At 40.1% G+C, this 14,127-nt stretch overlaps 1 protein-coding gene across 1 annotated transcript; it reads left to right on the top strand.

Annotated features, from left to right (window-relative positions):
- The first annotated feature begins 4,753 nt into the window (after positions 1-4,753).
- pycr1b (pyrroline-5-carboxylate reductase 1b) lies at positions 4,754-10,588 on the top strand. The gene is given in 9 exon segments (XM_018664811.2): positions 4,754-4,825; positions 4,827-4,848; positions 5,212-5,282; positions 5,511-5,690; positions 5,924-6,031; positions 6,198-6,311; positions 7,554-7,646; positions 8,515-8,678; positions 9,254-10,588. Coding segments are annotated over 9 exon segments (975 nt in total). The 5' UTR covers positions 4,754-4,780; the 3' UTR covers positions 9,432-10,588.
- The last annotated feature ends 3,539 nt before the right edge of the window (positions 10,589-14,127 follow it).

Raw genomic sequence — 14,127 nt, 5'->3', positions numbered from 1 at the left:
TATTTGTAGCAATAATTACTGACCCCATAACCCTAGTTATATTCAAATTATTACCAGATTATGTAAAACAAGATTTAGGCTGTGGAGGGACCAAGTGTTATTAGAATGAATTTAGGTGATTTATCAATTTAATTTTTTTTTTTTTTTCTAAACTTGTCAGAGTGTATACTAATGATGACTTAGGCTGTTTTTTGGCATTTATGAAAAAGGGCCAGAGAGCTATTTGAGATCTGCTGTCTAAACTAAATTATCAGACATTTTGGGCAGAAGATAAAATCTGATCAACTGATGTTGCTCCAGAGAATATAGACTAATAAAATTAACTAAATGTACAATAAGATTTTTTGTAACTTCACCAGCTGGAAGGTTGTTTTGTTTTTTTCCCCTCCAAAACTGTGCCTAGTCTAACTTGATGATTAAGAGCGAGGCAGTGGCAGATCCAGTGATGGACATTTTTAATTCATAGGCATTTTACACTGATGTAGTTTTTATTCTTGAACTCAAACAGACATTTCTTCCCTTTGAGTATTTCTCTGTTTGTCTGTATAGGGTAAAAATCTTCTGCAAACACTGGCATTTTGTGGAAAAGTGAGTTAAGTTGATGAATAGATTTAGGACGAGAAAGTTAAATCGCTTACTCTAAGGATTTTTCTTTTCCCAGTGAACACACACTGCCTCCCCTCACGTGAATTTCCACTAGGAGGTCAAAGTACAGAGACGACCAGCCTGGCAACCTTGTAGTACTCAGTTACCATGTTGGTGGACACCAGTGATCCATCAGAGAGGTGCACGGTCAACAAACATCCTCCTGTGACCTCCTGTAGTCAGAGTTATTCTTGCTATACCTCAGCATCATCATGGAGTTAAGGACATTGTTAAAAAAAGCTGTGTCCTCTGATTAATTTGGTTAATTTCATCATCACTCTGCGCTAAACATCTGCTGAACTGATGATAGACACACAGCAGAAGTTATTGTGCAGCATCTCTCCTACTACAGGTTCTTTTGTGATTTTTCCATCTAATATATGTGTGAGAGATTTTATGATATGCTGTGGGACATTTGACACAAAATTGAGAGCTGACGTTGCGCTCGATGCTTTAACTTCTTTGCTGTCATTTGTTTTCGTATTCTGTCTTTATCACTCATTCTTTTCTCAGACTGCAGGAGGGAGACATATGAACACTCAGGAAAGATTTTCTGTCTGTCTGTGATATTAAATATGCACATCTTCTCTCACTCAACAAAACTACTTCTCTCTCTCTCTTGGATTTTCTCAATCACTGTCTCGTTCTTGTAAAACCGAGACACAAAAACACACCTCTGGGCCCTAATCACTGCAAGCAACAAATTGTTGTGAACGCTTCACCTAGATTTGCTTGTCGCTGTGTGCCAAAAAAAAAAAAAAAAAAAAAAAAAAGAGGAAAAAACAGATTTGTGAGTTCTGGTATTTTTAATAAACCTCTTGGGGTTTTGTCAAAAAAAGAAAGAGGGAATGAGTGTTGTCATGCCTCAGCGCACATGCCGAGTCTGAGTGATAGATAGAACAGAGGCAGACAGTGGTAAATTGACTTTGTGTGTGTGCGTGTGTGTGTGTGTGTGTGTCTGACAGAAAGGCAGGCAGTTGCAGGGATACATCACTGAAATTTTCAGCTTGTTTGAGATTAGGTTCAGAGAACAGTTTTGTGGGTAATTACTCCACGAGCTGATGCAGTGAGGGGAGGGGGACACTGTGCTGTACCCCCTCAGACACCACTCTGTCTGTTGCGTTCTGTAACATCAAGGGGGAATAAATCATATTGTTCCCTAATTCCCTAACATTTTCTGTTTTATGATGAGAGACAACACACACGGCAGACCGAGACAACCTGCCATCCTTTACCTCAGACCTCTCCTTCTGACAATATTTGACACATGAAAAATGAGGAAAATCAGGGTGGGAACTACTGCTAAATACTGAAGTCATGTTGTGTTGTTGGTGCTGTTTTGGGAAAAGAGAGATTATACCACTGTTTTCACAGGCTGAGAATTTGGTGTTTATCCATTTTGAATTATACCCTCCCAGTGTGGACACTTTGAATTATGTAAGCAGGTAAAATTGACAGATCATACAAAATACAGATCAAAAGTAAAATTAATTAGGAAAAATCATGTAAGTATTTTAAAAATCCTGGCAATGACCCTGGGTAAAATAACTGTCTATTTAAAGGTACTGGGGTACACATCTGTAGAGAATAAACTGATGATATATTTCACTTTACCCAGCTGACTGAAGAGGAAGAGTATCCTAACAGCTGGTGCTGTCGAAGCTCAACCTCAGGCCATGCATTCTGCTTTATATATAGACAGGAGCAGACGCAATCCCTCAGTCTGAATTCCTGTCCAGCAGCAGTGTGAGAAAATAAATGGAATGTGGTCCCCCAGGGGAGACATACAGTACCTCTTGTGGAGTGTAAATTTAGTTTGGTATGGCATGAAAAACGTGAAAGGAAGAGGCAGGCAGATAGACAAGAGGAGGATCGGTCCTATTAAAACACTGCCAAGGGGAGATTTTAGCATCAAACTGACAGTTACAGGCCAAGTTCAGGGCTAATTTTGAAAATATGCATTGGTGAACTACCAAGGGATAGGAGGCCAAACTGTATTCAAATGCCATGGCTCATTAGTGTACTTGCCATCCTACTTTGCTTTATTTCAGATTCTGTCAAATCTAAGGGGGAGAGGAGAAAGCACTGGTCTACAGTCTCCTGTTAGAATAACAATTCTTCATTCAAATTCAGGTCCCTCGTATCACAAGCCACCTCTGGTCCCACCAAATGTTTTGGTGATTCATGTTCAAATTTCAGTGCATTTGCATTCATAATGATCAACACTGAACATGGACCCAGATCAGTCTGGTGGAAGATTTCTTTGTAAACGTGAAAATATGAGTTTCATGTGCAAGCAGGTATAACAGAAAAACTGCACCTATATAAATAACATCAGTGTTGTAGTGTACCACATAGGCTAACACATATGGCAGAGTGTAACATGGAGAATTTACACTTGATGCATCTTTAAAGTTTTGCCTTCATGACCTCATCAGTTAGTTCTCAGTAGGTAAAAGTAGTCATAACACATAGTAAAAATATTCCTTTTCAAGTTAAAGTCCTGTGTTAAATTTTAAAAGTAAGCAAAGCAAGTACTCATTATGCAGAATCTCCCTCTTCAGAGTGTTGTAATACTACATACTACACTACTAAATGTACTCCTGGATCATTATTGATTCATTAACATGTAAACAGAATAATACTGTAGTTGGTTAAGATGGAACTAATTTAAAACACTTATTAAACTGTGGGGTAGTTTAACTTCTGTTAACTGTTTTACAGTGGAGTGGAATAAAAAGTGGAGTAAAAATGACTCTTAACCTATCTATTTTTTTTTGATTAATTCAATTTTTTGTGTACATTTTGACATAACTAATGATAAAAGTCAGTGTGGGATCATAACACCTGGGCTGTATAAGGTCTATACATGGGCACTGAAACCATCATGTAGCCAGTTAACACAAGGTGGTTTTAAGAGTCAGACCAAACAGTACCTGGAGTTTTGCACAAAAAATAATTTAAATGATTTAAAATATCTTCTGTTTATTATAGAATTGATAGAATAAGATAAGCTCTAAGTCAAATATCAGTCTCGCTGTGTTGAATCAGTCAGACGCTGTCAGTGCTGGTTTTTCCAAATATAAACATAACCTACTTTAAAACTCACGGTTCATATATTTGACCTACATTTTCCCCGGTAGTTTATATCAACAGAACTGATGCAACCATAAGTGACGGGTACAAGCCCCGCCCATATTCTGTGATTTAGTCTGTCATTGGTCAGACGCTCAGATTGTCTCTGTCGTGATTGGCCAGTGTCGCTGTTCGTCACAAGTATTGGGGGCTGAGTAAAAAAGGAAGCCACGTTGACACAAAAAGTGGCATTTTATATTTTTTTCTGACGCTGGGAAGTAACGGTCACGTTGTCAACTTACACCTGCCACCTCAGAAACCTCAACTGAACATCTAGGGAAAGGTAACTATCTCTGTGTTGTGTGAATTTGTCGCATTTCTCATTCATCTCTGGTAGTGAAACCTAGCTAGCATAGCAGCTAGCCGAAGACACTATAGATAATATACATGCGGCCATCAGCTAGCTAGGAAATGCTATCATCTTGAGCAACATCAAATGGAGCGCTAATGTTAAGACTTGACTGACCAGCTGCCAGTCAGCAAACATTAGACAGAGTTAAAATGTGAACTTAACATTTTTAAGTCGTGATATTCCAGTGATGCTGGTCAGTAAAGATACAAACTCTGTTTCTCATCAAGCTTAAAATCAAAACAAAGACTTGATGATGTCTTCAGATGACACCTAATAGAGTTGGTCCATTCACACTGAAATAGAGACTGACAGCATTGTGTCTAATGTGACATGTAAATGAGATTTTTGAGAATGTGCAGCTGACAGTGTCAAGTGTATGTGCTCATAACCCAGTAAGTGGGTTACTGCCAAAGTGTCAGAGAGTTCATCAGTCAGTCTGTGGACCTGATCCAGGATTTTTCTCTAGTTCACGTCATCACCAAAACCTGTCTGGTAAAACTGGATCCACAATTACTCAAAAGTTACATGTGCGAGTCCTATTGTATGTAAGGGTGTTTTGTTCATAGGTTTGGTCCATTCTAATGCATGGCCCTTTGCAACAGTTCTGACTTTATTTTACAGGAAGGAGAAGCCACATCATCTGACAGGATGAGTGTTGGATTCATTGGAGCAGGCCAGCTGGCTCATGCGCTAGGTGAAAGGGTTCACAGCTGCAGGTGAGGACACTTTCTTTATTGTTCTGAATCTGACTTCACTGATGACAAACTATAATCCCTTAGCAGCTGTCTTTAACAACGCAGTCACATCTCCACATACACTGCACATACAACAAGGCCTGCAAAGCTGCAGTATTGTAATGTATATGATATAATAGCTTTTCTTTCATTTATTTAGTTTAATTTGTTTACTTTACATAGTTTGTTATCCATTCGCTACCTTTTTAGACTGTTTATTTAACTGCTGCAACATGTGAATTTCCCCTCTTGGGCTCAAGAAAGTCTTATCTTACAGTTGTCATTTCCCATCTCAGTGTACATCCTCATACCTCACTCTCCTCCTCCCCCTGTGTGCCTCTCCAGGTGTGATTGCCACACACAGGATTACAGCCAGCTCCCCAGACACAGACCTGCCGACTGTGTCAGGGCTGAGGGTGAGAAAACAAGTTACTGCATGGCTGCATGGTGGTGTCTGAAAATGGGAAGTGGTGGAAACATTGGTGCAAGCATGCGTGTGTGTGAGCTTGTCCGAGTCGTTATAACGTGTGCATGATACTGTAATAATACCTGTTTGCTCTCTTCCCCCGTTTTAATCTCCGTAACTTTTCACATCCTTTCTCCTTTGCCATCACCAATTCCCCTTTCCTCTTCTTCTTCTGCAGAAAATGGGGGTGAACCTGACAACTAGCAACAAAGAGACTGTCAGTAAGAGTGATGTGCTCTTCCTGGCTGTGAAACCCCACATCATCCCCTTCGTTCTGGATGAGATTGGGCCAGACATCGAGGACCGTCATCTCATAGTGTCCTGTGCTGCAGGTGTTACCATCAGCTCCATAGAGAAGGTCAGCCTCCTTCACCATTTCTCTTTTTCTCCTGCTCTGTAGTGTCCAGAGTTATTAATCTGCCAAAGTTTCCCACCCACTCTGCCTTCTTATTTGTTTTCTGTCTCCTCTCCTTTCTATCTCAAATAGTGTTTAATCAAGTTGTTTTGGCATTAATTGTAAAATATTAAAGGATTTGTTTTACATCCTGTCTCATCTAAATACCTGTGTTCCCATTCCTGTAAATTCAACAGAAACTGCTTCAGTATCGTTCAGCTCCTAAAGTCATGAGGTGTATGACAAATACTCCGGTGGTGGTGAAAGAGGGGGCTACAGTGTACGCCACTGGGACACACGCAGAGGTAAAGAGGGAGGAGTGTGGATACAACAGTCAAATGGTTCATGAATGCATTAATAGAAGTTATAGGATGTCAGTTTTTGCTCATATAACTACCAAACACTGCACTCTGTGTTTACTCGTTAATGAACATGTTTTCCTGCTCCTCCTCCTCGTCCTCCTTGTTCCAGGTGGAGGACGGCAAGTTACTGGAGCAGCTGATGGCCAGTGTAGGTTTCTGTACTGAGGTGGAGGAGGACCTCATTGATGCCGTCACCGGGCTGAGTGGCAGTGGACCAGCCTACGTAAGTGACTGTCAGCTGTGAGTTCGTCAGAGAGGGCAATACAGTGCACGAGGTGTAATGGATCAAGAAGAGTAAGCTTTTGGATTTTACGTGTGTAATGCTTGGCAAAGTTGCACAGTTGGTGATTACAACATAATGTCAACAGTCACAAGATTCATTAAAATTTTGTACCTTTCACCCTCCCAACTTTTGTATCGGCAAAGCTGTCATCTAATCATTTTCCAAACTCTTATTTTTGCACTAAGACAGATACTTATTTGGATTGATGTAGGAATGATCTAATGTGATGTGTTTTTAAAAGACTGGTTTCCATTACTTATCTATATCTTCAGCTGTCAGGCTTCAGACTCGGCCTCAACTAACGACTGTTTGTTTTCAATATCTATCACTTTTAGAAATGAATAATTTAGTCTTTAAGACGTCAGAAACAATGACAGTGACAATCAGAAGTAAACAAACCCTGAAAGTGATGGAGTAGAGACTCTGACATAGTCAAAAACTCACTGTATGATAAATGATGCAAATGGTTTTTTGTGTGTTGATTAAACAGCTCATTTTGGCTTATATACAGCAATCAAAACCATGCTGCTTGTCAGTTAAAAGTCACTCAGGGCCTGGCAGTATTTTCAGGCTTGAGACCTTGACATAGAAAAACCAGTGGCAGGCAGAAGAGGCTGAAGGAGAGCCAGGGTATTTCTGTACCGGGACATTTTATTTCTCTAATGAATGTTTCCTTTAGAAGGAAGCTCAGCTGTGGTAATGACTTGTATTGGCACGCATGTTTTTCCAAATCTCCATCCTTCCTGCTTTATAAAATGGGCACGTCAAATGTACTGTGGAGCAGACAGAGGTGTGCGGTGGATGAAGAAATTAGGAATAATTGTGTCGGTGGGGTTTTATCTGCTGTCTGCATAAAACTTGAGCTTTAGACAGGTATTTTTAAATATAGTTGAAAGGGCCTGAGTACATTTTTTAACTGACTGTGAGGAGGCAGGGAGGAAACGTTGAATTAAGTGGATGTCAGTGTTGAAGAGTTGACTTATTGTTCTACCCCATACGATGCAGAATGAAGGGTAAGCAATCAGAAAAGGAGAAGCATAAGAAAATTAGCCTAGCCTTTACTCTGTAGAAATAAACAGAGATGAAACATCACATATATGATGATGATCTGGTGGCTTTATGTTTTGTAAGGATGTGATGGCATTGTTGCTTTTATCTTATTTGTTTTTATCTCTTTAACAGGCGTTCACAGCCCTGGATGCTCTTGCAGATGGAGGAGTGAAGATGGGTCTGCCCAGGAGACTGGCTGTCAGACTTGGAGCACAGGCCTTATTGGTTAGTTTTGTTTGTGTGTGTGTGTGTGTGTGTGTGTGTGCGCGCATGCGCGTGCCTGCGTCTGTTCATTCTCAACATTTAAATCTCCTTGATCCACTGGTTGTCTTGTGTCTGAAGCCAGAGAACACATTAGGATTGAATTGAGCTTTCAGTGCACCCAGCACTTCTTCTGCCTCATGACTGCTGACTAAAATTGATCAAAAATGATGAAACTATAGAAAAATATGCAGGTTATTCAGATTTGAATAAAGAAATCCTGACTTGCCTAAAAATCTAAATTTCAAAAGATTAATTTTTATGCTGCAGGTGTTTTCTGCACGCTCTATGTGGATGATTACAGTTTTTAAAGGGGTAAAAGTTAATCTAGACACCGATAGATCACCAGAGATGATTCACTCCAAACAGTTTGTGTAATCGTGGCAGCTGCTTCAGGCTCAGTGTGTTGAGCTTTTTTCTGCATTTTTAGGAGCACTGTTCTCTGTTTTGCTTTTTTCCCCTCTTCCTGCAAAAGCTGTTTCAGATGTTGTTACATGTTTGAGACAATAAATACCTTTGGTCTGTGTGTCTCCTCTTGTTTGTGCATTTGACTGCACAAAACACTTACTGAAGGCACTGTTATAGCATAGTCATGTTAACCTGTTGTAAGCCAACATGCTGCCTAGAAAATGTTGACGTTATCTTTGATCTGATTTCCTGAGGGGACTTGATTCTTTATTTCAATGCATACAGTAAAATCACCACTTACATTATGATGACAGGAAGATTTCTACTGCTTGTTCCATGATGATGTAGGAGTAAACAATAAATTATCCATTTGTGCAAATCTTTATTTCCTTCACTTTCTCATTATGTTGCTTTTTCTCTCCAGGGAGCAGCTAAGATGTTGCTGGAGTCGGAGCAGCACCCTGGCCAGCTGAAGGACAACGTGTGCTCACCAGGTGGCGCCACCATCCATGCCCTGCATGTCTTGGAAAGCGGTGGATTCCGCAGCCTCCTCATCAATGCAGTCGAGGCTTCATGCATTAGGACTCGGTGAGACACTTGCACAGGGAAATTCAGATTCTACATGTACAACTTCTTCTCTTTGTTCTTGGGTCCCCAAATTTCCCTAGCAGTCAAGTTGAGTCAGGATCTCACTGATTTCTTATTAATCTGCTAAATATTTTTGCAACTTGTCATGTAATTCTTTAAAACATCAAAATAATGAGCAATGTCCACAAATTTCCAGAGCCAAAATCAAGTCCACAGTAAGTCTTTGAAAAGATGGAACCAGCTTTTATAGTTTTGCTGCGTAAATGATTCTCAGAAACTGTGAACTTTCTTACAAGTGAAAAATCCTTTTATCAAAGATTTTGGCAGTAAATGTGAACATTTTAAGTTGTTGTATTCTACTTTAAGGATCACAAAGGGCAGCTAAATATATAGATAAAAATATAAATACTTCTTGATCCTGCCTCTATGCCAAGTGAACACACTCTAATATTAGAGGTCAGGACTTAAAGGGCTGTTGCCATCTTCCTGCTTTTCATAGTTAAAATTGAAGGAAATATGATAAACACTCACATTTGTAGTATACACCTGATGCTAGGCTTCCCTTCCTCTCACAGGGAGCTGCAGTTCCTGGCAGACCAAGAGCGTATTTCTCCAGCAGCCATTAAGAAAACCACATTGGACAAGGTGCTCCAGCAGCCTGGAGTCACAGTCAGCGGAGTGGCTAATGGGAACGGCAAATCGGGGCTCAGCCTGTTCAACACTCGCAACCCTGGGATCAAGAAGAAGAACTGAGTACACAGAGAGGCAGGCACACACACAAACCCTTTACAGGTTTAAGTGTACTATCGTGTACACATGTGGACACACACACACACACACACACACATCTTATACTGTTCAAGAAAACGGACTCAGGACTGGTCTGAAATCACATCCAAATTACTTTGCCAAATTATTTATTCATACTTGAATAACCTGCAGACAGTGGACCTGATGGTGTCAGCACCACTTTACACACAAGCACAGGTGTATTCTGGGTGCATTGCTCCAGTTATAGCCTTATGTTGTGATGCAGGATTACTGTCTACAAATACACAAATCCAGATACACACTGAAGAGCAAAAGTGCATTTACAATTTATTGTCTGTCTGTATTTGGGCTCTGGACTATCTAAGGGCTGTTCAACGGTAATGACCCAGTGGGCCATCATGGGATCCGGGTATACACCAGGCAGCAGATGGCTGCTGGGATACCATCAAGCTGTTAATATACATCTTTATTGTCTTGCTCTTTTAAAAAATGAAGCCATGTTGTTCATTATCATGTACCCTTCTTTTGTTTATGCAAGTAATTGTCTTTGTTCAGCAGTAAAGTTTTTTTCTGGGAAAGACTGAATATGGATTGAACAAAATTTCAGCAACTTTATTTTTGTTTTGGTTGTCATGTATGAACACTATGGTCTTCTTGGATGAAATACCCTCCCTTTTTGTTACGATGGGGTCATTCACACATTGAGAACATTGTGCCTTTGACCCTTTTACCCATACCATTTTTCTTCTTGCTCATAAATGTCATTCCAAGCTTTGAAACACCTCTGATGTCAACGGTTTTCTCACATCCTTCTGTTCACTTTCTTTCATCATGGGTCTCAAACCTCTAATCTTGACCTGTTATCTTGAACATTTGGATGTTTTCCACCATGAACACACTTTTTGTGTTTTCTCTCATAAGGGAATGTCAAGTTTTTATCCAACAGTGCTACATGACGTCTTAAATAATCTAAAAAGCTTTCTGAAGACTGTGTTCATATGGCCACCAATCCGTCCTAAATATTATATTATATATTTTTATCCCCACAATGTAATGTTTATTGTATTGTTATGTTTGGCATATCAACCACTGAATTGGTGTGCCGGTCTAAAAGTCAATATTAAAACAGCAGAATCAAACATTATTGTTCCAAAGCAAATTTGTCCAGGACTGGATTGAATATGAGACCAGTTTTGACTCTTGGTGTTCTGCACTGACTTGGTTGATTTTCAAAAATCAAGTGCGCTCCTCCACTTTATGTGCTCCTTTTGTTTTTGTTTTTGTTTTTTTTGGTTTAGTTGTAGTTGGTGGTTTCACACAGGTGAGGGCTAACCAGACTATTTTTATCAGTAATTAAGATGCACCCTGGCCTGCAGGTGGTGCCGTATGATCAGTGTCACCCATTTGTACATGTCCATGAAGCTCGGGTTACATGATTCAGACAGCTGCCCGTTGAGAGTGACTTAATATTGACCCTGGTCTAACTTCAAATATAACTGCACCACCTCACTTATTGGTAAACCGCATTAACTGCAGTGCTACAGTTACAGGTTTCACCCACTCGTCATCCAAAACTCTCCTGCAGTCTTATTTTACCTCCTCTGGTAGGTCACTGCCTCTTGAGGTTTTTTTTTTTTTTCTTTTTTTCCTAAGACACCCCTCTTCTCCCAAAATCAGACTGTGCACAGGCCATAAATAATAATGGTAAAGAAATTTTTCCTCACAGGCCTGGAGATGCATTGTGATTGGCTGTTCTCAGAGGAAACACAGTCCAATTTTAGAAGCTTTGTGTCAGCAGGACATATGACCGGTGCGTGGGATCCTGGATTTCCCTCTAGGTTCAGCTCTCTCTTCCACTGTATTAGAGGCGTTCACATCATTATTACTTAACAAGTACAGAAACACAGGGGTGCTGTTAATAGTGGAAGAACCTACAGTAAAATAAAAGTCTTTTAACGGCAACAGACTTTAAGTACATTCATCTAATAATAAAAGTATTATCAGATGAATGTACTTCTCAAAGTCTCAAAAAATACTTCTACAGAAAAATACTGTTATTGATATATTGTTAATATATATGACATTATTAGATTGTTAATATTGATACATCAGTGCATAAGCAGCATTTTACTGATGTAGCTTCTTGAGATCAAACTGGTTTTAACTACTTTATATATAGTTTAGTCCAGTAGAAAACAATCTAGGGGTCAGACCCCTCAAAAGGTTCACAAGATAAATCTGAGGGGTTGTAAGATTAATGGGAGAGGAAAGAAGAAAAAACAAAGTTCTGCTGCACAAGTCTTTGTATTTTTCTCTCTATTTTTGCGAGCCTCAAATTATTATTTAAATTAAAGAACATGAGCAGCTCAGATGGGAAATTGGTCTTTGGAGGAACTGCTAACAACTTATAAACATCTGAGATGTGACACAGAGCCCCAGCAAGACACAGCGCTTTTCTAAGGAATCACAAGCCAAAAAGGTTGGAACCACCATTTTAATCATTGCATCCATGAATTGTATTCTATAAACTAATCATTTGGTTAATTTTTATGTAAAATTATAGTCTCAACCAGTAACTGCAGTTATCAGATAAATGTAGCAGAGTATAAGTATAAAGTAGCATGAAGTGCAAATACTTTGAAATTGTATTTAAGCACAGTACTTAAATAAATAACTTCCACCACTGAGTGCTGTGAGCTTAGAGACTAAATATCAATGAGTTCTGTATTGGTGTGATAGTAGAGGGCTGAAGTGCTGTTACATTTGGGTGTATTAAGAGACAGTAGTTACAGCAGACTTGAAGTCAGTTAAATACTTTTTACTTTTTTGGGTTCCTGTGCTCCAGGCTGCAACATTTCGGATTAACAGATGCCACTTTGTGTTGGAGTGAGATAGAGCCTGTGGGTCTATTCAGGCAGTACACAGGTGCATAATGGTGAAGTAAAAATGATGGAAGGAAAGTGATGGTTTGTGAAGAGCCATGTCCTCATTATAATTGAACAATTTATAGCTGTTGTAGGATTAGTTTATTTTCCTTAAACTTATACACACACCAGTGTCCCTTGATTAAATTGCAACCCGCACGCTCTTAGTGCTCTCTGGCTGTTTATTTGTGCGTGCAATGGTTTTTCCTCTGCCGCTGAAGTGTCTTGGTAATCCCTCTTTTATGCCGAAAGGTTACTCTCCGCTTGCTCCTGCCGCTCTCCGTTAAGATTAGCCATTCCTGGAGAGACTTCCATTTGCCTCTCATTATTAGACTTCTGTTACCTCTCGTTTGTCGGGCAGCTTTTAGCGCCCCTGTTCCACCCAAGGTGAAGAGAATGTGCTCTGTGTCAATCATCTTGACACCGACAGAGGGTCTAAGATGGCAGTTCAGTGGCAGATAATCCTAGAGTGGCAAGTTTGGACTGTGTGTGTGTGTGTGTGTGTGTGCTCTAGCACAGCATGGGATTTCTGTCCACAGGTAGGCCAGATGCTACCTGTCATCTCCATTCAATCAATGTAATCACTGACCTTTGCAGTAACATGGTTGTTTGCATATCGCATCGAGGCCAGGAGGAGAGCTAGAAACCAAGATGAGTGAATAGATGGAAGGTTTTTTTTTCTTTCTGTTTGTTTCTCTCCTCCATCACCTCCACCAGACATCCACCTAATCCTCTCTACAATCAAAAACTTACAGAGACAAGCAAGGAAAGACGTGTTTGTTTGTGGGCAGTCAGTCTTCCATGTTCCTGTTTCACTGTTTGTGCACTGCAGTGTTGTCAGTAATGTGTGTGTGTGTGTGTGTGTGTGCGTGTCTGACCTGTGCATAACTGTGATCCCTGGGCTGATACAGTATCAGCTTAATGCAGCTGTCTGGTGAAACGGTTGAAGAAAAGAGGAAGCTCTGATGATTGCCACACAGACAGTGAATCTGCACTATGGGCTTCTCACTGATGCCAACTTGCAGCGTACAGGTCCAGAAGATTCATGGAGGCACACACCTGTACTCTGATAATACATATCTGGGAATGAGACATGCACAGGAATGTGCGGTGGCTTCAGAAAGTATTCAGTCCGCTTCACATTTTGCATACTTTATGGTGATATATATTTGATTGATTTGATTGATAAAATTGCCATTTTTCCCATCAGTCTATACTCAATAAGCTATAATGACAAAGATTTTACAAATTTATTAAAAATCAAAAACCAAAATCTCTCATTTAGTAGTTTAGAAATTTAATTCAGGACTTTGTAGAAGCATCTTTGGCCACAGTTACAGCTCTGAGTTGGGTAGGTGTCTATGAACTTTGCACACCTGGATTTGAGCAGATCATCCTGTGCTTCATGACAGATCCTCTCAAGCTCCATCAGACTGGATGGGCAGCATCTGTGAACTTTTCATTTTTCTCCTCAGATGTTCTTTAGTGCTCAGGCTAGACCACTCAAGGACAGTGAGAGACGTGTCCTGAAGCCACTCTAGGGCCGTCTTGGTCTGTGCCTGGTCATTGTTGAGCAAGGCTGCATTCATCCTTCCCTAAGTTCTGTCAAGTCTCCCTGTCACTGAGAAGTGCCTCATACTAAGATGCTGCAGCCACCATGTTAAACCAGCAATGTTAAAACGTGCATTTTAAATTACTTGTTCGAGTCTGCAAATTGACTTGTAAAAATAGCTCAGATAAACATCATGGAGTAA

This window comes from Lates calcarifer, linkage group LG5 (assembly GCF_001640805.2).
Source record: "Lates calcarifer isolate ASB-BC8 linkage group LG5, TLL_Latcal_v3, whole genome shotgun sequence".
Classification (NCBI taxonomy): Eukaryota; Metazoa; Chordata; class Actinopteri; family Centropomidae; genus Lates; species Lates calcarifer.
Note: the sequence above shows the minus strand (reverse complement) of the source record. Positions and strands in the feature narration are given on the sequence as shown.